The 26418-nt window shown below is 46.6% G+C and overlaps 1 protein-coding gene across 2 annotated transcripts; it reads left to right on the top strand.

Annotated features, from left to right (window-relative positions):
* The first annotated feature begins 528 nt into the window (after window positions 1-528).
* SYT11 (synaptotagmin 11) lies at window positions 529-26418 on the top strand. Of its 2 annotated transcripts, none has more exons than XM_007976808.3 (4): window positions 529-837; window positions 9466-10292; window positions 21740-21860; window positions 22433-26418. In XM_007976808.3, the coding sequence occupies exons 1-4, from the start codon at window positions 804-806 to the stop codon at window positions 22741-22743; spliced, it is 1293 nt and encodes a 430-aa protein (XP_007974999.1). In that variant the 5' UTR covers window positions 529-803; the 3' UTR covers window positions 22744-26418. The 2 variants fall into 2 exon arrangements, with proteins under 2 accessions (XP_007974999.1, XP_007974998.1); XM_007976807.3 differs by having other exon boundaries at window positions 531-837; window positions 21740-21863.

Raw genomic sequence — 26418 nt, 5'->3', positions numbered from 1 at the left:
TACCGACGCGGCCGGGCGCGGTGGCTCAAGCCTGTAATCCTAGCACTTTGGGAGGCCGAGACGGGGGGATCACGAGGTCACAAGATCAAGACCATCCTGGCTAACACGGTGAAACCCCGTCTCTACTAAAAAATACAAAAAACTAGCCGGGCGAGGTGGCAGGCGCCTGTAGTCCCAGCTACTAGGGAGGCTGAGGCAGGAGAATGGCGTGAACCCGGGAGGCGGAGCTTGCAGTGAGCCAAGATCTGGCCACTGCACTCCAGCCTGGGCGACAGAGCGAGACTCCGTCTCAAAAAAAATAATAATAATAAATAATCTACCGACGCTTCTTACTCCTCAATACTTTCTCGTTTCGGAACCACAGCCCGTCAGTGGGCGGGGCCTCATTCTCGGGAAAACTCGGCGGTGGGAGGAGTACCCTCCCGGAGATCTTCCGGAAGGGGCGTGGTATGACTTCCGTAATCTTTCGGGCAGAGGCGGAGTCTTCTTCCGAGGACCATTCGGAAGAAGGCGGAGCCTACCTCGCATCAGACTCCGAGGACCATTCGGAAGAAGGCGGAGCCTACCTCGCATCAGGACCAGTCTGACTGCACCTGCATCCTTAGCTCAGCGCATCCCCGGAGCATCGTTAAGAGCCGAGCGCAGCTGACAACTAGGGCCGGACCGTCGCAGGAGGCGTCCGCTGGATACCTTCCCCCTTCCCTGACCTAGAGCTCTACAGCTGCGGCCTCGGTACTGACCGAGGGTTCCCAGAGTTGTCTCACCATTGCAAAAACGTTATAGCAACAGCCTCTGATTACGACATGGCTGAGATCACCAATATCCGACCTAGCTTTGGTAAGTAGACTCGGGAAAACTAAGCTTGAGGTGGTCAGAATGGGTGCAAGGCCAAGGGGGCCCAGCGGCAGGGCAGAGAATGCAGCCCAGACCAGAGCCTTCAAAGTGCCAGCCTCGCTAAAATCGGGCCTGTGGTGGTGGGTAGTGGGCAGTTGACAGTGCATGAACTTGAGCTATGGGCTGCAGGGACTGGCAGGGCCAGAGCCACACCGAGGGTGGGGAAGTCCAGGATGCTAAAACCTTGTATGGTGCACTGTCAGCACTGCTGGAGGTGAGAAACAGCAAGCGTGCGGAGGATGTGAACCCCTCCTTCTGGGGGAGGAGAGGTGGGGTAGGACGAGCCCTCCCCCTTGGGGCACGCAGGGCGGTGCCCCTTCCTCCCCCTCCCATTCCTAAGGGCTGCGGGGGAGGGAGGTGACAAGGGGGATGGGGCATCAAGATGGCAGCTTGGAGACTGTGGGCCGTGTGGCTGGCAGCCAGGGGACGCGGCGGCCTCTGGGGAAAGAGGGGTGCGGGGGTGGGGAGCAAAAAGGAAGCCACTCCTTAAGCCGGTCAGCTGGATACTGGAGCTAGAAGGAAACGTGAGCCCTGCAAGTTCCATTCTGCATCGTAATGGTGGGGTCCATCCGATGCTACCAAATGGCGCTTGGCGCTGCTGGGCTGGGGGATGACGTGATGTCTATTTCTGGGCCTCCTGGCAGCGCCGAGGCTGTCCTTCCCGGGCCTTTGTTCCCTGTTTCCCTGGGCCGGCTTTTCAAAAAGGGGGACTAACCCGCGTTGATGCTGGCGGGGGCGCGATCCAGGCCGGAGGGGGAGGGGCGAAAGAGGCCCAGCCTGGGGGAGGCCGCTTTGTGTACCGCAGAAAGCATTACGTCATTTCAGAGCGGCTGGTCCCCGACCCAGCCCTGTGGGCTCCAAGATTAGTTTTACACTCCCGGAGCAGAAAGTGGAGTGGAAAATAGGGAAGAAGGTGGCAAAGACAAGCTTGAGAAGGAAGTTTTTTCCTCTTTGGGGACTCCTCCAGTATATGCTAAAGGAGCAAACTTCCTGTGTTATGCTTTCCTGGCCAACAAAATAAAATATAATTGCCCTGCTTCTCCTTAATTCTACTACAGTTTAGAAGGGGGAAGCCAGTGAGAGTTGCTGCCAAAGAACCTTCTTATTCCTTCAGGGATTCTATTCCTCAGACAATCCAGAAGGTTTGAGCATCGGGACTCCAGTTTTTAGGGTGGAGACACAATCCAGCTAGGAAATGGCTTTTCTCATTCCTGAATAAGAGGTGCAGTGAAATGAGCAGAACCCAGTGTGCTCTATCCACTCAGAATAAGGAAGAAGAAATCAAATCAGATGTATTCAGATAACAGATCTTCACACTCATTAACTACTTGTTCTCACTTATTCCCCAAGGCTAAATCTTGATTGTATTTTTTCTTCCACTTCACCTTCCGCATCTTTATTCTTTGAGTTCTAAGTTCCCAAAACAAAAGTCCCTTTCATGATCACATGAGCAATCCATGATTTCTTCCTGTTCTTTTTCTTCTTATGCCCTTCCAACAGATTCCTTTCCCTAACTGCAGTTCCAGAATCCTTGAAAAAGGAGATGGTGTGGAACATAATATAGTGATTTCTCTTAGAGGGACTATGATTGGAAAAGGGAAAATAAATTGTATCAGCCTGTTACATACTACATTTTATTTAATCCTAACAAATACCCTTGACTGTATGTATTATTATATATACTTGCCAGACAAGGAAACCAAGGCTCAGAAATAAAATAACTTGGTTAAAGTCAAACAAATGAGTAAAGGTAGTGCTAGTTTTTGTTTTTGAGACGGAGTTTCAATCTTGTTGCCCAGGTTGGAGTGCAATGGCATGATCTCGGCCCGCCACAACCTCCACCTCCTGGGTTCAAGCGATTATCCTGCTTCAGCCTCCCAAGTAGCTGGGATTACAGACATGTGCCACCACGCCCGGCTAATTTTGTATTTTTAGTAGAGACGGGGTTTCTCCTTGTTGGTCAGGCTGGTCTTGAATTCCCGACCTCAGATGATCTGCCCACTTTGGCCTCCCAAAGTGCTGGGATTACAGAGCTGAGCCACTGCACCTGGCCAGTGCTAGAATTTAAACCAATGTCTGGCTGAAACCAAAATTTATTCTCATTCCATTGTATTATATTGGCCTACTTGACAGTGAAAGGCTATGTTTAGGAAAGGTGGTATCAATAAAGGCAGTTCTGGTCAGAAGCTGAAGGAGCTGGCCAATAGCCCAGTGTGTCTTGCAGGTTTTTAAACCATTACAGAGGATCTTCTACATAGAGAACTATCACTTCCAACTTTTTCACATCTCATAGAGTACTTCATTTCAGATGCCACAGCACTTGGGTGATACACCAAGCCAACACTCAATTATCTATGACCATGGAGGACAAAAGGAGCAAGAATCACAGGTCACTGCAATTTATAGCTATTTTAAAATACTCACTTCAGCCATTAGTTTCAACTTCCATTTCCCACCAAGCTTTTGACTAAATCAAGACAGAGAGCTCTAGGTTTCAATATCTTTGATGTTTCTAGCTCATTGTCTTGGGTTTCAGGGAGAGAGGCAAGAGTCAACAAATACTAAAATGAAGAAAGGACAGCAAAAATAGGAAACAAGGCCAGGGGGAACACCTAGATAATTCAAAGATGCGTTCATCTGTTTCTCTTCCTTTCCTTCTCTATCCTCTTGGAATATGAGAATTCTTCATCTTCTCTCTTTACTACCGTATCTCCATTTTCTAACAATAAAAGTTGATGCATTGTAAACATGTAAGCAGCAGTGGGTTCCTGCTCCCCCGCCACCCACTGCTGCAGAGAATAAATCTGTGATAGAGCCAAAAGAATTGCCCAGGTGTCTCCTAATCAGCCTTCAGATCTCTCTTTATGATTATTCTACAAAATATGCCTATCTTGGTAGTTTCCTGTCTTCCTCTTCTAATAGAGACAATGTTCAGTTTCACTAATGAGTAGCAAGCAATTTGCAGGAAAGCACCTGATTGATGAATGGAGAGCCACTTCCTTAGGCTGTGCCCATTCTTATTGGCAACTGAATCCAATTAGTTAGTTGTTCAACCAAATATTTACTGAACTCCTATTAGAAGCAAGAGACTCTGAGGGATTCAAAGATCCATAGGATATTCCTGCCTGCCTTCAAGTATCTTACTACCAAGGCTGTCTCCATTTTGTGAAAACTTTCCCTAAAAGCTATTTCATTTAATACTTTGAGACTAAACACTAGTATTATTCGGTATGGATATAGACATAGTCACCTTGATTTATTTTGTTAATAATGTTTTGCTCCTTATCTATATTATTTTAAAATGTATCTGGGTACAGTGGATCATGCCTATAATTCCAGCAACTCAAGAGACTGATGAAAGAGGATCTTGAGGCCAGGAATTCGAAACCAGACTGGGCAACATAGCACCTTGTCTCTAAAAAAAAACCTTTTTTTAAAATTAACCAGGCATAGTGGCATGGGCCTGTAGTCCCAACTATTCAGGAGTCTAGGGTAGTAAATTTGCTTGAGCCCAGGAGTTCAAGACTGCAGTGAGCTGTGATTGCACCACTGCACTCCAGCCTGGGCCACAGAGTGAGCCCATGTCTCTAAAATAATAATAATAATAAATATATATAATTTTAAATAAAATGTAACTCTTCCTTGGTTAGGCATAGTGGCTTACACCTGTAATCCCAGCAATTTGGTGGAGACTAAAGCGGGAGAATTGCTTGAGCCCAGGAGTTCAAGACCAACTGGGCAATATAGTGAAGACTCATCTCTAAAAAAAATCAAAAAATTGGCTGGGCATGGTGGCTCACACCTGTAATCCTAGCACTTTGGGGGACCAAGGCTGGCAGATCACTTGAGGTCAGGAGTTCAAGACTAGCCTGGCCAACATGATGAAACCTGTCTCTACTAAAAATACAAAAACTGGCCGGGCGTGGTGTCATGTGCTGGTAATCCCAGCTACTCAGGAGGCTGAGGCAGGAGAATCTCTTGAACCCGGGAGGCAGAGGTTTCAGTGAGCCGAGATCACGCCATTGCACTCCAGTCTGGGCAAAGCAAGAATCCATCTCAGAAAAAAAAAAAAAAAAAAAAAAAATTAGCTGGGCATGATGGCACATGCCTGTAGTCCCAGTTACTCAGGAGGCTGAGGCAGGAAGATCATTTGAACTGGGGAGGTCAAAGCTGCAGTAAGCTGTGATCATGCTACTTCACTCCAGCCTGAGCGACATGGTGAAATTCCATCTCTATAAAAAATACGAAAATTGGCTGGGCGTGGTGGCTCAAGCCTGTAATCCCAGCACTTTGGGAGGCTGAGACAGGTGGATCACGAGGTCAGGAGATCAAGACCATCCCGGCTAACACGGTGAAACCCTGTCTCTACTAAAAAATACAAAAAACTACCCGGGTGAGGTGACGGGCACCTGTAGTCCCAGCTACTCGGGAGGCTGAGGCAGGAGAATGGCGTAAACCCGGGAGGCAGAGCTTGAAGTGAGCTGAGATCCGGCCACTGCACTCCAGCCTGGGCAACAGAGTGAGACTCAGTCTGAAAAAAAAAAAAAAACGAAAATTAGCCAGGTGTGGTGGCATGTGCCTGTAGTCCCAGCTACTCAGGAGGCTGAGGAAGGAGGATCACTTGAGCCCAGGTGGTGGAGGTTGCAGTGGGCCAAGCTTGTGCCACTGCACTCCAGCCTAGGCAATAAAATGAGACCCTGTCTCAAAAGAAAAAAAAAAAGTAAGCTCTACCACAATGCCTGGCAGGGACATGTAAATTTACACAAAAAATAGCAGTTTTATCATTGTCACTGCGATACACAATATTACATGTGTATTATGACCAGTGCAGATGAAATTATACCTGCCTCTCATGTAATCTGGACATTATGCTCATAGTATTGTGCTCATCATGCCCATAGGCTTTCTAGAGAAGATAAACCTTTCATTCAGGTTTGGAGGGAAGAAAAATATATGGATTCGTTGGAGAGGATAGGAAAGGATACCTCTAATAGAAGGGAAAATAGTAGGCATTATACTAATTATAGTCCAAGCTTGTGGTTGCCTAAATTCCTAAGTCATTTTTGACTTATCAGTGAGGTTATTGACTATAAATAGGTTTTTAAGTCCAAATAGAAATTTGCATTTATCCCTGATATATGTAATCATCTTAACTCAATCCTTTTTTTTTTTTTAAGATGGAGTCTCGCTCTGTCACCCAGAATGGAGTGCAGTAGCACAATCTCAGCTCACTGCAGCCTCCGCCTCCTGGGTTTAAGCAGTTCTCTGCCTCAGCCTCCTGAGTAGCTGGGATTACAGGCACCTGCCACCATGCCTGGCTACTTTTTAAATTTTTAGTAGAGACAGGGTTTCACCATGTTGTCCAGGCTGGTCTCAAACTCCTGACCTCAGATGATCTGCCTACCTTGGCCTCCCAAAGTGCTGGGATTACAGGCGTGAGCCACCACACCCGGCCTCAATCCTCTCTTTCTAATCTTCGGAGGCTGTTTTGAATTCACTGACTCTTTTGTTCACTGAACAATTACTATGTACCACATAGTTCTAGGACCTGGGACTATAGCAGTGAACAAAACAGACAGAGTTGCTGTTTTATTAAGCTTGTCTAGTGATCGAAGACAGATGATAAATGTATGACAGGATAATAAGCTCCATGAAGAAAAATAAGGAAGGATGATGGGAACATTATCTTACTTGGGGCAGACAGGAAATACTTCTCTCATCCAGTGAGGTTTCAGGCTCACAATAAGTGAAGCAGCGAGCTGCACAGATGCCTGATACAAGAATGTTTCAGGCAGGACGCGGCGGCTCACGCCTGTAATCCCAGCTCTTTGAGAGGCTGAGGCAGGAGAATCGCTTGAACTTGAAAGGCGGAGGTTGCGGTGAGCTGTGATCGCGCCATTGCACTTTAGCCTGGGCAACAAGAGCGAAACTCCATCTCAAAAAATAAAAAAAAGAATGTTCCAAAAAGAATCTGGAAAATGCTGGCATTATGTCTATTTCTTTTTTTTTTTTTTCCTCGCTCTGTTGCCCAGGTTGGAGTGCAGTGGCATGATCTCAACTCACTGCAACCTCCACATCCTGGGCTCAAGTGATCCTCCCACCTTGGCCTCCCAAATAGCTGGGACTACAGGCATGTGCCACCATGCCCTGCTAATTTTTGTAATTTTTTTTGGTAGAGATGGGGTTTTGCCATGTTGCCCAGGCTACATTTATTTCCTTAGTTCTCCCTCCCTTCCAAATGGTCCCCTAAAAAGTAAAGTGGAAAACTATAGACCTTATCTGGACCTTTAAGACCTAAGCCCAACTTAGCCTCAATGAACTTGAGGGAGCGAAAAAACTTGAGGGTCCAATTTGTGTGGGAAAAGATAAGACTAGGGTAAGGGAAACAAAAAAAACCCATCTATTTCTCTCTCTCTCTCTCTCTCTCTTTTTTTTTTTTTTTTTTTTTTTTTTTTTTTTTGAGATGGAGTCTCAGTCTTTCACCCAGGCTGGAGTGCAGTGGCACGATCTCTGCTCACTACAACCTCCACCTCCCGGGTTCAAGTGATTCTCCCGCCTCAGCCTCCTGAGTAGTTGGGATTACAGGTGTGTGTCACCACACCTGGCTAATTTTTGTATTTTTTTTAGCAGAGACAGGGTTTTGCCATGTTGGCCAGGTTGGTTTTGAACTTCTGACCTCAGGTAATCTGCCTGCCTCGGCCTCCCAAAGTGCTGGGATAGCAGGCGTGAGCTGCCACACCCGGCCTATTTCTCTTTAGTTATTTGTTCATCCAACAAATACATATTAAGTACCTGCTATGTGTTTTAAGTGCTGAGGGTACAGCAATGAACAAAACAGACATAAATTTTTGTCCTCATGAGACTTATATTCTAGTGAAGATAAATAATAAATTGTAAAATAATGTGTGTGTGGGTGTTTATTCTTACATATTTGTGTCTGTATTTTATATTTTTTTCTTACATGTGTAGGGGTATGTGTATCAGAGAGAGATAATGACAAGGCATGTTGAAAAAATTAAGGCTAGGAAGAGTGGGTGGCAAGAATGGAGAAGATTGCACTTTTAAATAGGGGAGTGAGGAAAGGCCTAAGAAGGTGACATTTGAGCAAAGATCTGACATTTTCCACTAATGGGGAAGAAAACCCCTATGTCTTCTAGCGAATGATTTATTAAGGTAATAATAATGAAAAGAGAAAGTCCCTATTTCTTCCTATTTAGAATAATATATGTATAAATAAATACATGCATGTATATATACACACACATACATACACACACACACACACATATATATATACACCTATTTTTTGCCTACAATGGATATATTCATCCTGGAGGAATACTTTTTTTTTTTTTTTTTTGAGACGAATACTTTTTTTTTCCATCGCCCAGGCTGGAGTGCAGTGGCACGGTCTCAGCTCACTGCAACCTCTACCTCCCAGATTCAAGCGATTCTCCTGCATCAGTCTCCCAAGTAGCTGGGATTACAGGCACATGCCACCACGCCTGGATAATTTTTTATGTTTTTAGTAGAGACGGGGTTTCACCATGTTGGTCAGGCTGGTCTTGAACTCCTGACTTCAGAGTCCGCCTGCCTCAGCCTCCCAAAGTGCCAGGATTATAGGTGTGAGCCACTGCACCCAGCCTTATATTTTATATACATGGGAGCTAAAATTTTGGAACATATTTTGAAAGTACATAAACCCAGAGTTCTTTCTTTTGGCACCCATTTTTTTTTTTTTGAGACAGAGTCTCACTCTGTTGCCCAGGCTGGAGTGCAGTGGCCAATCTCAGCTCACTGCAAGCTCCACCCCCTGGGTTCATGCCATTCTCCTGCCTCAGCCTCCTGAGTAGCTGGGACTAGAGGCACCTGCCACCACGCCCGGCTAATTTTTTGTGTATTTAGTAGAGACGGGTTTTACCGTATTAGCCAGGATGGTCTCAATCTCCTGACCTTGTGATCCACCCGCCTTGGCCTCCCAAAGTGCTGGATTACAGGCGTGAGCCACCGTGCCCGGCCCACCCATCCATTTTTAACACCCTGAGCACCCTACCAAGACCATCTAAACTCAGCTCCACATCCTTCCACCCTACCTGACAGTGAATCAGTCAATGCAGGCCTTGTTCTGGATGCTATGGAATATCCTCCTGAAACTAAAAATCTTGTGTAACAGTTGAAGTGAACAGGTGCCCATGAAAAAGGTGACCTTGGAACACGTACAGAGCAGCTTTATGTGAAGCACAAATCAATATGAGCGAACCAAGTCTATAAATGCTGAGAGAAGGTCTAGAAAAGAACAGAAAGTCAAGTGGGGTGCTTCAGAGAAGGCTTTCTAGAGAAGATAAACCTTTCATCTAGGTTTGGCCGGGAGGAAAAGCCATGGAGTGGTTGGAAAGGTTGGGAGAAGGTGCCTCTAATAGAAGGGAAAGACTCTGAAACCCAGATGAGCACATTTTGCTTTAGAGGATAGACTGCAGATTAGCTTGGCTCCAGCAGCAGCAGTGAGCAGGGGAAATCTAGACAGGAGGTAAAGTCCACCCGCCCTGACACACCTCTGGTCTCTGCCTTCAGATGTGTCACCGGTGGTGGCCGGCCTCATTGGGGCCTCGGTACTGGTGGTGTGTGTCTCGGTGACCGTCTTTGTCTGGTCATGCTGCCACCAGCAGGCAGAGAAGAAGCACAAGAACCCACCATACAAGTTTATTCACATGCTCAAAGGCATCAGCATATACCCAGAGACCCTCAGCAACAAGAAGAAAATCATCAAAGTGCGGAGAGACAAAGATGGTCCTGGGAGGGAAGGTGGACGTAGGAACCTGTTGGTGGATGCAGCAGAGGCTGGCCTGCTAAGCCGAGACAAAAGTCCCAGGGGGCCTAGCTCTGGATCTTGTATAGACCAATTACCCATCAAAATGGACTATGGGGAAGAACTAAGGAGCCCTATTACAAGCCTGACCCCCGGGGAGAGCAAAACCACCTCTCCATCATCTCCAGAGGAGGATGTCATGCTAGGATCCCTCACCTTCTCAGTGGACTATAACTTCCCGAAAAAAGCCCTGGTGGTGACAATCCAGGAGGCCCATGGGCTGCCAGTGATGGATGACCAGACCCAAGGATCTGACCCCTACATCAAAATGACCATCCTTCCTGACAAGCGGCATCGGGTGAAGACCAGAGTGCTGCGGAAGACCCTGGACCCTGTGTTTGACGAGACCTTCACCTTCTATGGCATCCCCTACAGCCAGCTGCAGGACCTGGTGCTGCACTTCCTCGTCCTCAGCTTTGACCGCTTCTCTCGGGATGATGTCATCGGCGAGGTCATGGTGCCACTGGCAGGGGTGGACCCCAGCACAGGCAAAGTACAACTGACCAGGGACATCATCAAAAGGAACATCCAGGTGAGTAGGAAGTGTGTGTTGGGGAACCATGGTAGGTTGGGGGAGAAAATATCTCAGGGGATAAATGGAAGTGGGAGGGGAGTGGGATGGGTGGCAAAGAAGGGCTATAGAGAGGAAGCTCTTGGCTGTCAAGAATAAGCAGTGGTCAGAGTAAGACAGAGGACCTGGCAGATTAGGTCTCCTCTAAGCAGCAACTTCCTGAGGAGAGAAGGTCAGATAGCTTCCACCATTTCACTTAGTGGTTGGCATCCTGATGATGCTCAGCTTACTTGGAAAAGGCTGGCCTACCAGTTGTAGATCCTCCATCATATCAGGGATATGGGGGCTAATTTCCTCTCCAAAATGATGTGATTTTCCTCCAGTGAATTTATTTTTCACAGCTGAGAAGCTAGGACAATAGTTCAGTAATTTTTCCCTCAGCTTCCCTTTCCCAACCTAACCTAGGGGTGTAAATGATACCATGTACATGTCTTTTTTTTTTTTTTTTTTTTTTGAGACAGAGTTGCACTCTTGTCCCCCAGGCTAGAGTGCAATGGTGCAATCTTGGCTCATTGCAACCCCCACCTCCCGGGTTCAAGCGATCCTCCTGCCTCAGCCTCCCGAGTAGCTGGGATTACAAGTGCCCATCACCACACCCGGCTAATTTTTTGTATTTTTAGTAGAAACGGGGTTTCACCATGTTGGCCCAGCTGGTCTTGAACTTCTATCCTCAGGTGATCCATCTGCCTTGGCCTCCCAAAGTACTGGGATTACAGGCGTGAGCCACCGTGCCCAGCCGTCATGCATATGTCTCCTTATGACCATTTTACAATGCAATTCAGTGAACTGCTTTACCCTTCTAGGCCCAAGCCTTTGCCATAGACACTTTCCCTCTCTCCATTTCTCCTGTCCTCCCTCTTTGTATTAGAAGAGGGACGAGGGCCCTCCATCCTGTTTTCTCTCCCCCTCTTCCCACTGGACGGACATTGGCTCTTGAGTTGTCATTTCAGGAGCACAGTAAATGTAGCCCCATCCAACCCCATTAGTTCATTTATTTCTTCCACAACTGGGGAGGAAGTCAAATGCTGCAGTTAAACACTTGGGCTCCAGAATTGGACTGCATGACTTTACTCTCCAGCTCACCACTTGCCAGCTGTGTGACACAGGTGAGTTACTCGACCCCTCTAAGCCTCTATTTTCTCATCTATAAAATGGAGCTCATAATATTGCCTTCCTTACAGGGTTATGAGAATCAAATGAGATAATATGCCTGGCATATGATTGCTCTTGAAGAGGTTTCATTTTATTGGAGGAGAAAGACAAATATTTTTTGCAGTTTCTCTATAGTGAGTATGGTAGGTGCTATGAAGGAAGTTGCTGAAATTTTAAACTTAGAGTTTCATGTCTTTTTCAGGGCATAACGTAAGTGGTTAAAACAGCAAGGACTTTGAAATCAGACTTGAGTTTAAGTCCAAATTCCATCAGCTAAATGACCTTGGGCAAGCTGCTTCACTTTCTTTCTTTCTGTTTTTTTTTTTTTTTTTTGAGACGGAGTCTCGCTCTGTCGCCCAGGCTGGAGTGCAGTGGCGTGATCTGGGCTCACTGCAAGCTCCACCTCCCGGGTTCACGCCATTCTCCTGCCTCAGCCTCCCGAGTAGCTGGGACTACAGGCGCCCACCACCATGCCCAGCTAATGTTTTTGTATTTTTAGTAGAGACGGGGTTTCACTGTGTTAGCCAGGATGGTCTCAATCTCCTGACCTTGTGATCCACCCGCCTTGGCCTTCCAAAGTGCTAGGATTACAGGCGTGAGCTACCGCGCCCGGCCAAAGTTTCAGTTTCTTATGGGACTAGAGTAGGATGATGATTTTATGTAGCCACTAGGACATAGTGAGCCTTCAATAAGTTGTGACCGTTATTACTATTGTTATTTCTATTATTAGTCAAGTTTGATACCTGGGTAATGCATGTGGTTTGTAAATATTTACATTTTGTTTTGACAAAGTGGAGGAAGACAAGGGAGGACTGAATTGGTGAAGGAGGTTAGGAAAGAATTTCGAGGCCACTAGAAACAACTGCACATCTCCCAGAAAGAGCTCTGCCTGGGGGCAGATCATACTTATTTCTTGATACTTTTTTTTACCTGCAAGCCCTCAGTGGACTCAGTGGGGAGACAGGAGGCTCAGGATTGGATAGAAGAGGCTCCTAAGTTAGCAGGCGCAGAGTGAGCAGTGAGCACCCAGGAAGAAGGTTTGCCTGCTGAAGAAGGGCACTGTGTCAAGTCTGGGTCGTCGACAGTGGGGAGCACACTCTGCGTGTGTGTGTTCTTGCCTTCTCTGTTCTGTAGTAGGCACCTGTCCCCCTGCAGCCAGCCCAGTCCTGCCTTTCATTTCCTGAAGGAACTGCTACTGCCACCTGGCACACTCAGATTCTTGTCACAGGGGCCAGGGAAGTCCAAGAATCTTGAAGAATATTAGACACATTTGGTCAGAGCATAAACAAGACACTGCCACATCTTGTGGTTCTCAATGCCAGGATGCAATGAGACATCCCAGAGTCCAGCACTGCAGGGGTTTTCGCATCCTCTGAGACTGGAATCAGAAGGTGTGAACAGAAACAGATGCAGGGGCCTGTTTCATCCCCTTCTCTCCCCTTCCCTCTCCTCCCATCTTTTTTCCTCAAGGCTCTGCCCACCCATTCCGCTGTTTCCTTATTCCCTTCACAGCGGCTCCCATCCTCCACTCCTTCCCTTGTCTACCTCTCCTTAAAGGAGGAGCCTTTCCAGTACACCCTTCCATGTGACTCCAACCTTGGTAAAGCCACCAACCAGCTGGACTCCTCCAGACAGCTATACACTTGCAGCCCAAGGCTGGGAGTGGAATATGGCTCTGTGCCAAGCTGCAGCTGGGAAGAGATTGGCAATGAAAGGGACTGATTTGGGCTGGGAACAAAACAGTCTCAAATCAAGGGCACTGGACACAGCACAGACAATGGCATTTGCTAAACTGCCAGGGGCTCTTGGCAAGAGCCACATTTCTTTCCACTTTATTAACTCCCTTGAGGAGGGATAAGCCAGGGCTAGGATCCTGAGCAACACACGCCCTGGAGGAGGCCCGAGATAGGACACCCAGAGCCTGTGCAGCACCACCCCAGAGCTTTCCAGCCTCCCAGGCTTCCTAAGCCCATTTTCCCAACCAGTGCCCATAGGCAGGACTATGTTCCATCTGAGCCATGGCTGTCATCTCCCTAGTCACTCATCCACTAGATTCCCTAGCAGTGCAGGCTGCAAATGTCTATCCCAAATCCTCCCTACTGCAGCATAGTAGGATCTCCCCTAGGTGAACATGAGCTAGAGCTGCCCTGGACCATGCCACACTGGCTGTAATAGGCTTTTTCCTGGTCTGGCTTACACAGACCAGGAAAAAGCTACTGCACTCTAGTCTGGATGACAGAATGATACCTTGTCTCAAAATAAAATTTAAGAAAAAAAGAAAAAGAGCCGGGCGTGGTGGCTCACGCCTGTAATCCCAGCACTTTGGGAGGCCGAGGCGGGCGGATCACAAGGTCAGGAGATCGAGACCACGGTGAAACCCCATCTCTACTAAAAATACAAAAAATTAGCCGGGCGCGGTGGCAGGCGCCTGTAGTCCCAGCTACTCAGGAGGCTGAGGCAGGAGAATGGCGTGAACCCGGGAGGCGGAGCTTGCAGTGAGCGGAGATCGCGCCACCGCACTCCAGCCTGGGCGACAGAGCGAGACTCCATCTCAAAAAAAAAAAAAAAAGAAAAAAAGAAAAAAAGAAAAAGAAAAGAAAATATGGCCAGGCACAGTGGCTCCCACCTGTAATACTAGCACTTTGGAAGGCCAAGGCGGGAAGATTGCTTGAGCCCAGGAGTTTGAGATTGCAGTGAGCTATTACCACAAACTGCACTCCAGACTGGGCAACAGATCGTGTATGTGTATTGCAGGGAGGAAAAGGGGTATGGGGTTGAATGTTAAGGTTTTGTTTTTCTATGGTTGTCATTTAGGGTAGAGGTGGCCTTTAGGACATCTGGCCCCAAGAAGGGTTTATTGAAGTTATGTTGGTCCACCTAATACAAGGGCTCCTTGGCTAGAACATCACTCTGAAAGAGGTTCTGCTAATTATAGGAAAACAGACTATTCCTTGCCTAAGTATTATTTCTTCTGAGTATATTCTTTAGGACCACTGTTCCTGTTCCTCTGTTCCACTGAAGGAGCAAGGAGATTGCTCTCAGACAGGCGAGCCCCGCAGCTCTGTCAGGCATGAGAAAATCCTTTCTCCCCCTTGTCCTTCTGCTTGCCTGCCCCCCAACAGGGCCTTTACCTCACTAGGCCAAGGGGCTGGGAAACAGAGCTTGCTCCCAGCCTTCAATGGCTCTTTCAAAAGAAAGAGCCATTGACATAGCTACTTGGAATGGGAATTGGGTAGAAAGAGAAAAGGAGGGGGCCTGAGGGAACGACATTAAACTGCCTTCAATGCAGGATGGAGTGGCATTCAGGTGGTGTTGTGGCTACAGACTTGGGCATCGCAAAGCGGTGCTGAGTGGGGACGGGCATACTGCCAGTGTGAGATGGCCCAAGGTGAAGGAGGGGTCAGATGGAGGACAGTTGCCTGAGGAGTGATTTTTAAGGGAGAAAAAGATGAAAATGGTAACCAGAAGTTGTCTACTTTCCAAAAACACTAGGAAAGAGGCACGGGGATTTTGATTACAAAGATTTTGCTAGAATATATGATTTAGGATACAGAATTTTAAATAAGTAATCAGGAAACCTAAGCTATAATCTTGTCATTCATGTTATTCTTGCAAATAAAACTGTGCTTTTAAAATCAAATTTTGTCCGGGCACGGTGTCTCACGCCTGTAATCCCAGCACTTTGGGAGGCTGAGGCAGGCAGATCACAAGGTCAAGAGATCAAGACAATCCTGGACAACATGGCGAAACCCCGTCTCTACTAAAAATACAAAAATTAGCTGGGCCTGATGGCACGTGCCTGTAGTCCCAGCTACTCCGGAGGCTGAGGCAGGATAATTGCTTGAACCTGGGAGGCAGAGGTTGCAGTGAGCCGAGATCACACCACTGCACTCTAGCCTGGCAACAGAGCAAGACTCCGTCCCAAAAAAAAAAATCAAATGTTGCTTTTCCCCTCACCTATCCTTCCTCCTTGTATAAAGTTAGAATCATAGTTAAAGACTGCATATTTAGTATTTAGATACTCAGTATTGAAGGATGGCCCCAGAAATTGATATCAAACCTAGCTAACATTTTATTATTATTCATGGAAACAGAGGGGAGCAGTAGCCAAAACCATGCAAAAGTCCTTTTTAGATCAGTGCTGTCTAATGATGATAGAAATGTTCTATATTTGCACCATGCAGTGTGGTAGCTACTAGCTACATGTCGCTGTTGAGCACTTGAAATGTGGCTAGTGTAACTGAGGAACTATAATTTTAATTTTATTTAATTTAAATTAAAATTTAAATAGGCACATGTAGCTAGTGGCTACTGTATTGGATAGCTCAGTTCTGAATGTTTTGGAATCCATTCAATTTTCTTTTCCATAAGGGATTACTTTTCATTTGATGTGGCTAATAGTAAAAGTGAGTTTATATTCACTGATTACATTCTGACTTCTAGCAAAATGAAACAGCCCAGAAGTATACTGGTTGGCAAGGGCAACCAGACTGTAATTCAAAACTGGCCGAGGGCTGGGCATGGTGGCTCACGCCTAGGAGCACCTTAGGAGGCTGAGGTGGGCGGATTGCTTCCACTCAGGAGATCAAGACCAGCCTGGCCAACATGGCAGAAGCCCTAGACGTGGTGGTTCACACCGGTAATCCCAGCTACTCAGGAGGCTGAGACACCAGAATCACTTGAAGCCAGGAGGTGGGGGTTACCGTGAGCTGAGATCATGCCACTGCACTCCAGCCTGAGTGACAGAGCAACACCCTGTCTCGAGGGGAAAAACAAACAAAAAAAACCAAAAACACACTGGCTAAGGGACCAAGCGTGGTGGCTCACACCTGTATTCCCAGCACTTTGGGAGGCTAAGACGGGCAGATCACTTGAGCCCAGGAGTTTGAGACCAGCCTGGGCAACATAGCAAAACCCCATCCATCTTTACCAAGAACACAAAAATTAGCTGAGCATGTTAGCACGTGCCTGTAGCCCTAGCTACTCAGGAGGCTGAGGTGGGAGGATCACTTGAGCCCTGGAGGTCAAGGCTACAGTGAGTCAAGATCACACCACTACACTCCAGCTGGGCAACAGAGTGAGACCCTAGCTCAAAAATAAAAATAAAATAAAATTGGCTGAGGGTACTTCCCATGGACACAATTAAGAACTGACAATAGGCCGGACATGGTGGCTCACACCTGTAATCCCAGCACTTTGGGAGGCTGAGGCAGATGGATCACGAGGTCAGGAGTTTGAGACCAGCCTGACCAACATAGTGGAACCCCATCTTTACTAAAACTACAAAAATTACCCGGGCATGGTGACACACGCCTGTAGTCCCAGCTACTCGGGAGGCTGAGGCAGGAGAATTGCTTGAACCCAGGAGGTGGAGGTTGCAGTGAGCCATTGCACCACTGCACTCCAGCGTGGACAACAGAGCAAGACTTCATCTCAAAAAAAAAAAAAAGAAAAGAGCTGACAATACATATGTTATGGGTAAGGACAAAATGTGGGGCTTCTCTATAGCAGAGAAAAACCATGCAAATATTTTTTTTTTTTTTTTTTTTTTTTTTTTTTGAGACAGAGTCTCGCTCTGTTGCCGGGGCTGGAGTGCAGTGGCCGGATCTCAGCTCACTGCAAGCTCCGCCTCCCGGGTTCACGCCATTCTCCTGCCTCAGCCTCCCGAGTAGCTGGGACTACAGGCGCCCGCCACCTCGCCCGGCTAGTTTTTTTGTAGTTTTAGTAGAGACGGGGTTTCACCGTGTTAGCCAGGATGGTCTCGATCTTCTGACCTCGTGATCCACCTGTCTCGGCCTCCCAAAGTGCTGGGATTACAGGCTTGAGCCACCGCGCCCGGCCCCAAATATTTTTAAAGTTGATTCCCTTTTGTATTTCAATTTCAAAAGCTAAGGGGTGGGTTTAAACCTTGGTTAGTTTTTTTTTGTTTTTTTTTTTTAGACACAGAGTCTCGCTCTTTCACCCAGGCTGGAGTGCAGTGGCACAATTTCAGCTCACTGCAACCTCCACATCCCTGGTTCAAGCAATTCTCCTGCCTCAGCCTCCTGAGTAGCTCGGATTACAGGTGTGCACCATCACGCCCCACTAATCTTTTGTATTTTTAGTAGAGACAGGGTTTCACTATGTTGGCCAGGCTGGTTTTGAACTCCTGACCTCAAGTGACCCGCCCTCCTCGGCCTCCAAAGTGTTAGCATTACAGGCGTGAGCCACCATACCCGGCCTAGTTAGTTATTTTTTATGCCCTATGAGAGACATTTCCACATGCTCCTAGGATGAAACATAGACTGAAGAAATTTTTAAAGTCATGTGAAATGTCACAGTTTCATTCCTTGAGATGACTTAAGGCCTACAATCAAAGCACAAACTATTAGGCTTATTCCTTGTTTTTTATTGATGAGTTAATTGGCATATTTGCCGCTGCTGTTCTTTCCAGCACCAGACATACCTGAGTAAATAGTGAACTAGGCTGGGAGCTCCTTAAGGGTAGGATTCCTCAGTATCCATCTTTTCAGCCCTAGCTTCTAGCGGAGAGTGCTTGGCACTTAATAAGTAAGTGCCTAATAAGTCGTTTTTGTGAGTGTGTGGTGTATATAAGGCTGGTGATGAGCATAGTCTATTTTTGCTCAATTTAAGACTTCCTGGAGTAGATGACATTTCTTTGGGTTTTTGAAGAATACAAGGAATAAGGTGATAGCGGGTCGATGATTTGTCTCGAATTTAACTTACTGTGTTCTACATTCCTCAAAACTCACCTCCTTTTGTCTTCTTTGTCCTGGCCTCATCCCCACTTTCTAAAGCTAAAAACATAAGAAATAGTCCACCCTTTCCTCCCTCTTCCCTAGGCTTCACAGCCAATTAACTGCCCAAGCCTAAAAAGCCCTGACAATTCTTCCTGAGACATATTTTACCTCCGTGTCCATCTCCTCTGCCATAGCCCTAGTTCCAGTCCCAATCATTTCTTCTGTAGCAGGTTGCTACAGAACAACGGAGTCTATTTTTTTGAGATGGAATCTCACTCTGTCGCCCAGGCTGGAGTGCAGTGGCGTGACCAAGGCTCACCTCAACCTCCACCTCCTTGGTTCAAGCGATTCTCCTGCTTCAGCCTCCTGAGTAGCTGGTACTACAGGCATAAGCCACCACATCTGGCTATTTTTTCTATTTCTTTCTTTCTTTCTTTCTTTCTTTTTTGAGACAGAGTCTCCCCCTGTCACCCAGGCTGGAGTTCAGTGGCTGCGATCTCGGCTCACTGTAAGCTCCGCCTCCTGGGTTCACGCCATTCTCCTGCCTCGGCCTCCCAAATAGCTGGGACTACAGGCGCCTGCCACCACACCTGGCTAATTTTTTTTTTTTTTTTTTTTTTTTTTTTTTGAGACGGAGTCTCGCTCTGTCGCCCAGGCTGGAGTGTAGTGGTGCAATCTTGGCTCACTGCAAGCTCCACCTCCCGGGTTCACGCCATTCCCCTGCCTCAGCCTCCGGAGTAGCTGGGACTGCAGACGCCGGCCACCACGCCCGGCTAATTTTTGTATTTTTAGTAGAGATGGCGGTTTCACCGTGTTAGCCAGGATGGTCTCGAACTCCTGACCTTGTGATCCGCCCACCTCAGCCTCCCAAAGTGCTGGGATTACAGGCGTGAGCCACTGCGCCCAACTACAGTGGCCTCTTAACTAAGCTTTCTGATGTTGGTCTTTCTCCACTTTGGTTCATTCTCCACCTTTCTCTGAAATAATCATCATTTTAATAAAGTGATGACAACTGGCCAGGCCTGGTGGCTTACGCCTGCAATCCCAGCAGTTTGGGAGCCCAAGGTGGGCAGATTACTTGACCCCAGGAATTGGAGACCAGCCTGGGCAACATAGTGAGACCCTGTCTTTACAAAAAATACAAAATTTAGCCTGGCATGTTGGTGCACACCTGTAGTCCCAGCACTTTGGGAGGCTGGGAGGCTGAGGTGGGAGGCTCTCCTGAGCCCAGGAGGTAGAGGTTGCAGAAAGCTGATATCTCACCACTGTCGTTCAGCCTGGGCAACAGACTCAAAAAAAAAAACAATGACAGGTTTCCACTCCTATACTCACCAACCTCCTCTTGTATGGGTGCTGCTGACTCTGCTCTTTGGTAGTGTCCCAAGAGCCCTTTACTCCAGCCTTGCCCACCTTTCCAGGTTCCTGACCTACCCGTCCTATCAGCCACCCCTACTTCAGGCATATTCACCTCTCAGCCATTCTCTAAACACAGCTTACCTTTTCAGGCCCAACTCCTTTGTGCCAGCCACTCCTGTCCACCTGCCTGACATGATCATCTCTCTGCCCATTGCTTCATGGTTTTGTACCCCCAGCAACTCAGTCCAGGCATCAGCTGGTAAAGCCTTCCCTCAGTCTCCCAGCTCTAGGTACCCAGAGCACTTAGACAGGCTTCTCATTTCTCTGACAAGTCCCGTACATGCTTATTTACTTCTCTGTCTCTTCTACTGAGTGGTAAGCTCCTTGGGAGCAACAGCTGAGTCACATCAGCTCTGGATCCTCAAAACCTGGCATGCAGTGCCTATGCAAATGTTCTTTAAAATGTTCCTGGAGGGGCCAGGCGCGGTGGCTCACGCCTGTAATCCCAGCACTTTGGGAGGCCAAGCTAGACAAATCACCTGAGATCAGGAGTTAGAGACCAGCCTGGCCAACATGGTGAAATCCTGTTTTTACTAAGAATACAAAAATTAGCCGGGCGCAGTGGTGGGCGCCTGTAATCTCAGCTACTCTGGAGGCTGAGACAGAGATTCACTTGAACCTATGAGGCGGAGGTTGCAGTGAGCCGAGATCATGCCACTGCACTCCAGCCTGGGCAACAAGAACAAGCCTCTGTCTCAAAAAAAAAAAAAAAGTTATTGGAGGACTAGAGGTTTTTTTCAAGCTCAAAATGGAGCCTAGCATCACATTTAAAGATGGAGAAACAAAGATCAGGGTGCTAGGGAGGAAGCTGATTTGGCTGGAGAAGATACACTGGAGTGCACATTGGAGTGGGCAGAGCAGGTGTGGATATTCACCTTGTGAAATGCAGGGACAGGTTCAGGGACTTGCCCAAGGCCATGTGGTGAGTAAGTGGCAAGGTTAAGATTCAAACCCAGTTTTCCTACCTCCCACCGTACAGTCTTCGAACTTTTTAAAGGTTAAGAACCAAATGAGAGGATGCACTTCTATAATGCACACTATGTGCTGGGCACCATTGCAGTTTACAAATTTTAACTTATTTAATCCTTTTGATAATGCTATGTGGTAGGTACAACCTTTCACCCACATTTTATAGATGAGGAATCCGAAGTACAGAGATGTTGAGTAACTTGTCCAAGGTCACAGATAAGAAATAGCATCTGGGCATGGTGGCTCATGCCTGTAATCCCAGCATTTTGGGAGGCTGAGGTGGGAGGATCACTTGAGACCAGGAATTCAAGACAAGCCTGGGCTATATAGTGAGACTCTGTGTATAGGAAAAAAAAAAAAAAAAAAAAAGGCCGGGCACAGTGGCTCAGGCCTGTAATCCAACACTTTGGGAGGCTGAGACGGGCGGATCACGAGGTCAGGAGATCGAGACCATCCTGGCTAACACGGTGAAACCCCATCTCTACTAAAAAATATAAAAAATTAACTGGGCGAGGTGGTAGGCGCCTGTAGTCCCAGCTACTCGGGAGGCTGAGGCAGGAGAATGGCATAAACCCGGGAGGCAGAGCTTGCAGTGAGCTGAGATCCAGCCACTGCACTCCAGCCCGCGTGACAGAGCAAGACTCCGTCTCAAAAAAAAAAAAAAAAAAAATAGCCAGGTGTGGTAGCACACACCTGTAGTCCTAGCTGCTCAGGAGGCTGAGGTGGGAGGATTGCTAAAGTCCAGGAGATGGAGGCTGCAGTGAGCCAAGATCATGTCACTGAATTCCAATCTGGGCAACAGAGTAAGACCCTGTCTCAAAAAAAAAGATAAATAGTCAGGATTTGAATCCAGGCTACTCTGGTTCCAGAGGTCCTGCTCATAAATGCAAGGCTATGGCTATGCAGGCTCTCCATGCAAATTATTTAATATCAGAATATGGTTATAATGTATCCTTTCTGCCTCCTTGTTAAATAAAATCATAACACGCTTCTAGGCGATGAGCATCTTTCCAACAGACTTATCATTCCTGCACTTGTCCTCCCCCAGACTCTTCCCACTGCTCTGCACACTTTTTGTGCCCCGCCCTGCACCCTCTGACAGGATTCTCACCTGCCATTTCTTCCTCACAGAAGTGCATCAGCAGAGGGGAGCTCCAGGTGTCTCTGTCATATCAGCCTGTGGCACAGAGAATGACAGTGGTGGTCCTCAAAGCCAGACACTTGCCGAAGATGGATATCACCGGTCTCTCAGGTAGCAGCTATTTACTTCAACCTATTTCTTACTGTCTGAACCACCCCTGACTCCTTGCCTGTGGCCCAGATAGACCTCCACACTTCAAGATCCTTGCCTCTTTCAATTTAATCTACTCCTCTTTCTGTAGACATTCTCTTCCCAATGAGTGTCTACAGCCAATAGATTTCCCTAGCTAGGAAGATTCTTCAGTTGAACAAATGGGGTCTTTACATTTGGCAAGGTATGCTAAATAATATGCATGACAGGTGCTAAGAGAGACTTATCAAAAAGGCTGCAGGCATTTGTCTCTGTGCCCTTTAAAATACTTATTGGTATCATTCTTCAGACCTTACTTGAGAAAGTTGTTCTGTTCTATTCCTGCTTGGTTTCCTTGGCCCGTTGTCCAGGCAGGCAGACTCACATATAGTCAATGTGTGTTTATTGTGCAATCACTCAAGAACACATGGGGTGGCCATCAAAGAGATGAACAACAGAGCCCCCCGCCTTTCCCAACAGGAAATTACCATTACATAGGAGAGGACTGTGTCATAGGCCTGTCTCCCTTTTTCTTATCTCTTTGGGGGCCCCAGATCCTTATGTCAAGGTGAACGTCTACTACGGCAGAAAGCGCATTGCCAAGAAGAAAACCCATGTGAAGAAGTGCACTTTGAACCCCATCTTCAACGAATCTTTCATCTACGACATCCCCGCTGACCTCCTGCCTGATATCAGCATCGAGTTCCTCGTTATCGACTTCGATCGCACCACCAAGAACGAGGTGGTGGGGAGGCTGATCCTGGGGGCACACAGTGTCACAGCCAGCGGTGCTGAACACTGGAGAGAGGTCTGCGAGAGCCCCCGCAAGCCTGTGGCCAAGTGGCACAGTCTGAGCGAATACTAATCCTGTTCTTCTCTCCTCTAACCCCTGGGGCCAGGCTGGGGAGAGATGTGGCAGGGAAAGAGATGACAGAGAAGTGGACTCAAAACCTCATTTTAGTTGTAGAAGAAAATGTCTTACAAAACAAATTCAACAAAGAACACCCTACGTGACCACAGCTGCAGATCAGTTCTTAGCAATGATGTTTGATGTTTTTTTTCTCCTTTGCAAGGCACTAGAATCTTTTTTTTTTTTTAGACGGAATTTCGCTCTTGTTGCCCAGGTTGGAGTGCAATGGTGAGATCTCGACTCACTGCAACCTCCGCCCTCCGGGTTCAAGCGATTCTCCTCCCTCAGCCTCCCAAGTAGCTGGGATTACTACAGGTGCCCACCACCATGCCTGGCTAATTTTTTATATTTTCAGTAGAGATGGGTTTCACCATGTTGGCCAAGCTGGTCTTGAATTCCAGACCTCAGGTGATCCACCCGCCTTGGCCTCCCAAAGTGCTGGAATTACAGGTGTGAGCCACCATGCCCGGCCTCTGTTTTGTTTTTTGTTTTTTGTTTTTGTTTTTTGTTTCTTTAATGGGAGACAAAAGAGAGGGAAAGACCCCTACAAATCTATATATAACAATGTAACCATATACTTGCATGTCTAATACAAACTGAAGAAATTAGCCTAACTGCCAATATCAGGTTGCAGATTTTAATCCATGGAAATTGTGTTTTGTGCTGCATTGTATTTGCTGATTATCTGAAATTGGCTTCTTTTTATTGGGCTTTTCTGGAGAATTTCTCCCACTCCCCACCTCTGCAGAAGAAAATTTTGCTCTTATAAAACCTCATGTTTTCATCATTCCCATCTTTTCTTTTTATTGCCTCTTATATCTCTGCTCTTTTACCTCAAGGTCTAGAGGTCTGTAGTAAGCCAAGAAACAAAGGTGGGGTGAATGAGGCAAGGTTTGCAGGAGAAAGGAATTGAGAAATGGGGGTATTTTTGCTCTCAGTCTTCTGCTATGAATTAGTAAAGGGTAGTCTATAATTAACTGACAGACCGAACTGAAGCACAGCGAATACATCAAACTTATGCATCCAATACATCAGAACGTGGACTTTTATCAAACTTGATGACTTCTCTAAAAGGAGTTTGGAGACTTCAAATTCAGCTATAGGATGGTACCAATGAACACATCCAGCTGATCCCAAAAGCTGTTTTCAGGTATAAGGACAAGGAGAGAAGACAAGTGATGATGACAGCAATTCCCCTTTGCAGCTATCTACTGTAGGGACAGCCATTTCTTGGTTAATGGGTTGGAAGTTATCAGAGGTTTGAAGAATTACACTGGCCTTTGTTTTTGCAGAAATGCCGACCATGGAGATGCTTTAGAGTCTTCTTCTCAAATAGCTTAGATGTTGTAATTTTTGCTTCATAAAAAAAAGGGCCCTCAGAAGTTCTCCTTAAATTTTTCAATAAAAATGTAGCTCTTAAAAAAACAACAGTGTGACTGAGTGAATGAAGATAAGTTGGATTCTTTCAGAGCATTCTTTTCCTCAAAACAAGCTGCATAGTTCTAGGAACTTACATCTTACCACATGGTGAAGGGATGGGGGAACTACAGGATGCAATTCTTCTTCTACCACTGGGCAATAGAGGTTGAGAGAGATTCAGCATATTTCTGGGATTAGAATTCAAGTCTCTTTACTCCTACAGCAGCTATGTCTCCAATGTTGAGACTTCTCAGATGGCACAGACTCCATGGATAATAGGTAAACTTGAGGCCAGGCACAGTGGCTCACGCCTGTAATCCCAGTATTTTGGGAGGCCGAGGTGGAAGGATTGCTTGAGCCCAGGGGTTCAGGACCAGCCTGGGCTACATGACAAAACCCCATCTCTATCAAAAATACAAAAAAAATTAGCTAGGTGTGGTGCTGCATGCCTGTGGTCCCAGCTACTCAGGAGGCTAAGGTGGGAGGATCATTTGAGCCCAGAGGTAGAGGCTGCAGTGAGCTGTGATCATACCACTGCACTCTGGCCTGGGTAACAGAGTGAGACCCTGTCTCAAAAATTAATTAATTAATTAAAATAAACGAGGTAAACTCGGTAGGCAGTAGATATTTTTGCCCACCTGAGGAGGAACTCAGTCAAGCTGTTGCTTAACCGCTTGATCCAGGGCATGAAAGATTAGTTGAGTCCACACAAGAACATCACTTTTAACCTTGCTTTGGTGAAGGGAGTTGGAAAGCTGAGTCTCCATGGAGAGGGGGTGATCTTGCTTTCAGTGTTCCCTTAGCTTTTGTGGATTTAAAACTACTCTGCTCCCCCTAAACCTTTTGTTGATTTCAGCCCATGTTCTTTATAATGCAGAGCAATTCTGAGCAGTCACAAAGCCTACTCTCCGTTCTTGTCCCTGCCAACCCCCAACCCCATAATCTGACTCACTATTTCACCATCAGTTGGGGTCACACCACTACTCTCTGTCCTATACCCCATGAAATGTAAATACTGTATCATAAGTAGAAGAAAATAATTTTTGTTTTCTAAAAATGCATTTTGAGATAGTTTAATGTAAATCTGACAGGAGCATTCTGAAGCCCCATTAGGAAAAAATTTAAATGGTTCCTCTTCATCGCCTTAATGTCTAAAGATCAGAAATCGCTGAGCAAACCCGCTTTTGTTTCCTTCCCAGAAACAATGCAAAACAACAGGTGGAGATAGTCTGGTCTTTGCCCTGCTGTGTGTGCCTCTGTAGCTCTTCCTGACAAAAGTCTGGGAAAACAGCCTCACCCCACTCTCCTCTCTCTTCCCCATTTCCTTGTAGCTTTATTCCTTGCATTCTTTGGGTCTACTGAGCAGTGGGTGCTGAGGTGACAGCGGAGGAACCAATTGTTCTGTAGCCTAGGAACTGCCTCAGTGTCTTTGCCAGAAAAAGGCAAAGAGGTGGACAGTACAGGGCTCCTTCCTCCTACCTCAGGCCTGATCCATCATGCCCTTGACTTTGCTGTCCCAAAGTTTCTTAGCTGACTTTGGCTTTCACATTTGTTCTTTCCAGAGCTAACTGATAAGAGTGGAGGAGGAATGCCTCCTCCTTAGAGTCAGTTGAAAGAAAGACAAGAGAGTCACATCTTAGCTTTTGCACAAGGCATTCGTGGTCAGGAATAGGTTAGGGAATGGTCACTCCTGATTTTCCAACAGTCGCTCCTTCTCTGCAGATATCTTCCTTTGGGAAGACAAGAATTTTTCTTAATAACAAAGATCCCTTTACGAGTTATTCCTTCTTTCAGTTCATCTCACTGGAGCACAGCCAAGATGGACATGTTTATGGATAGTGCTCTAGATGTGAAAACAGATAGAACTGGTTTGTGGGACAGGGGCAGCTTGCTTAGGAGAGGGAATAACGCAGGTCCCTTTTCTTGGAAGGCTTGCACTATGGCCATGACAGTGACATTGCCCTTACCATGATCCATCTCCGAAGTGGTTGTCTTTCTTTACCTTGTGTCTTCTCTTGTAAAAATGAAACTCAAAAATAAAATAAATGTGTCAAATTTTGAAAAAAAAGAAAAACTGAAAAAGCTAACATGAATTGTGTGAAATTGCATAATGCTGTAATGCTAACCTACAATATGTAATGCTATCTTGTATGTTGAATTTGTTAATGCACCACACAAGTGCAAAATAAAGACTGATTCACATTAAATAGG

The sequence above is a fragment of the Chlorocebus sabaeus genome, chromosome 20, assembly GCF_047675955.1.
Source record: "Chlorocebus sabaeus isolate Y175 chromosome 20, mChlSab1.0.hap1, whole genome shotgun sequence".
NCBI classification, from domain to species: Eukaryota; Metazoa; Chordata; class Mammalia; order Primates; family Cercopithecidae; genus Chlorocebus; species Chlorocebus sabaeus.
Note: the sequence above shows the minus strand (reverse complement) of the source record. Positions and strands in the feature narration are given on the sequence as shown.

Coding starts and splice junctions, on each gene's coding strand:
- SYT11 (XM_007976807.3), top strand. CDS start 804: ATGGCTGAGATCACCAATATCCGACCTAGCTTTG. Junction 838..9,465: donor CAATATCCGACCTAGCTTTG/GTAAGTAGACTC, acceptor CTCTGCCTTCAG/ATGTGTCACCGGTGGTGGCC. Junction 10,293..21,739: donor TCATCAAAAGGAACATCCAG/GTGAGTAGGAAG, acceptor TCTTCCTCACAG/AAGTGCATCAGCAGAGGGGA.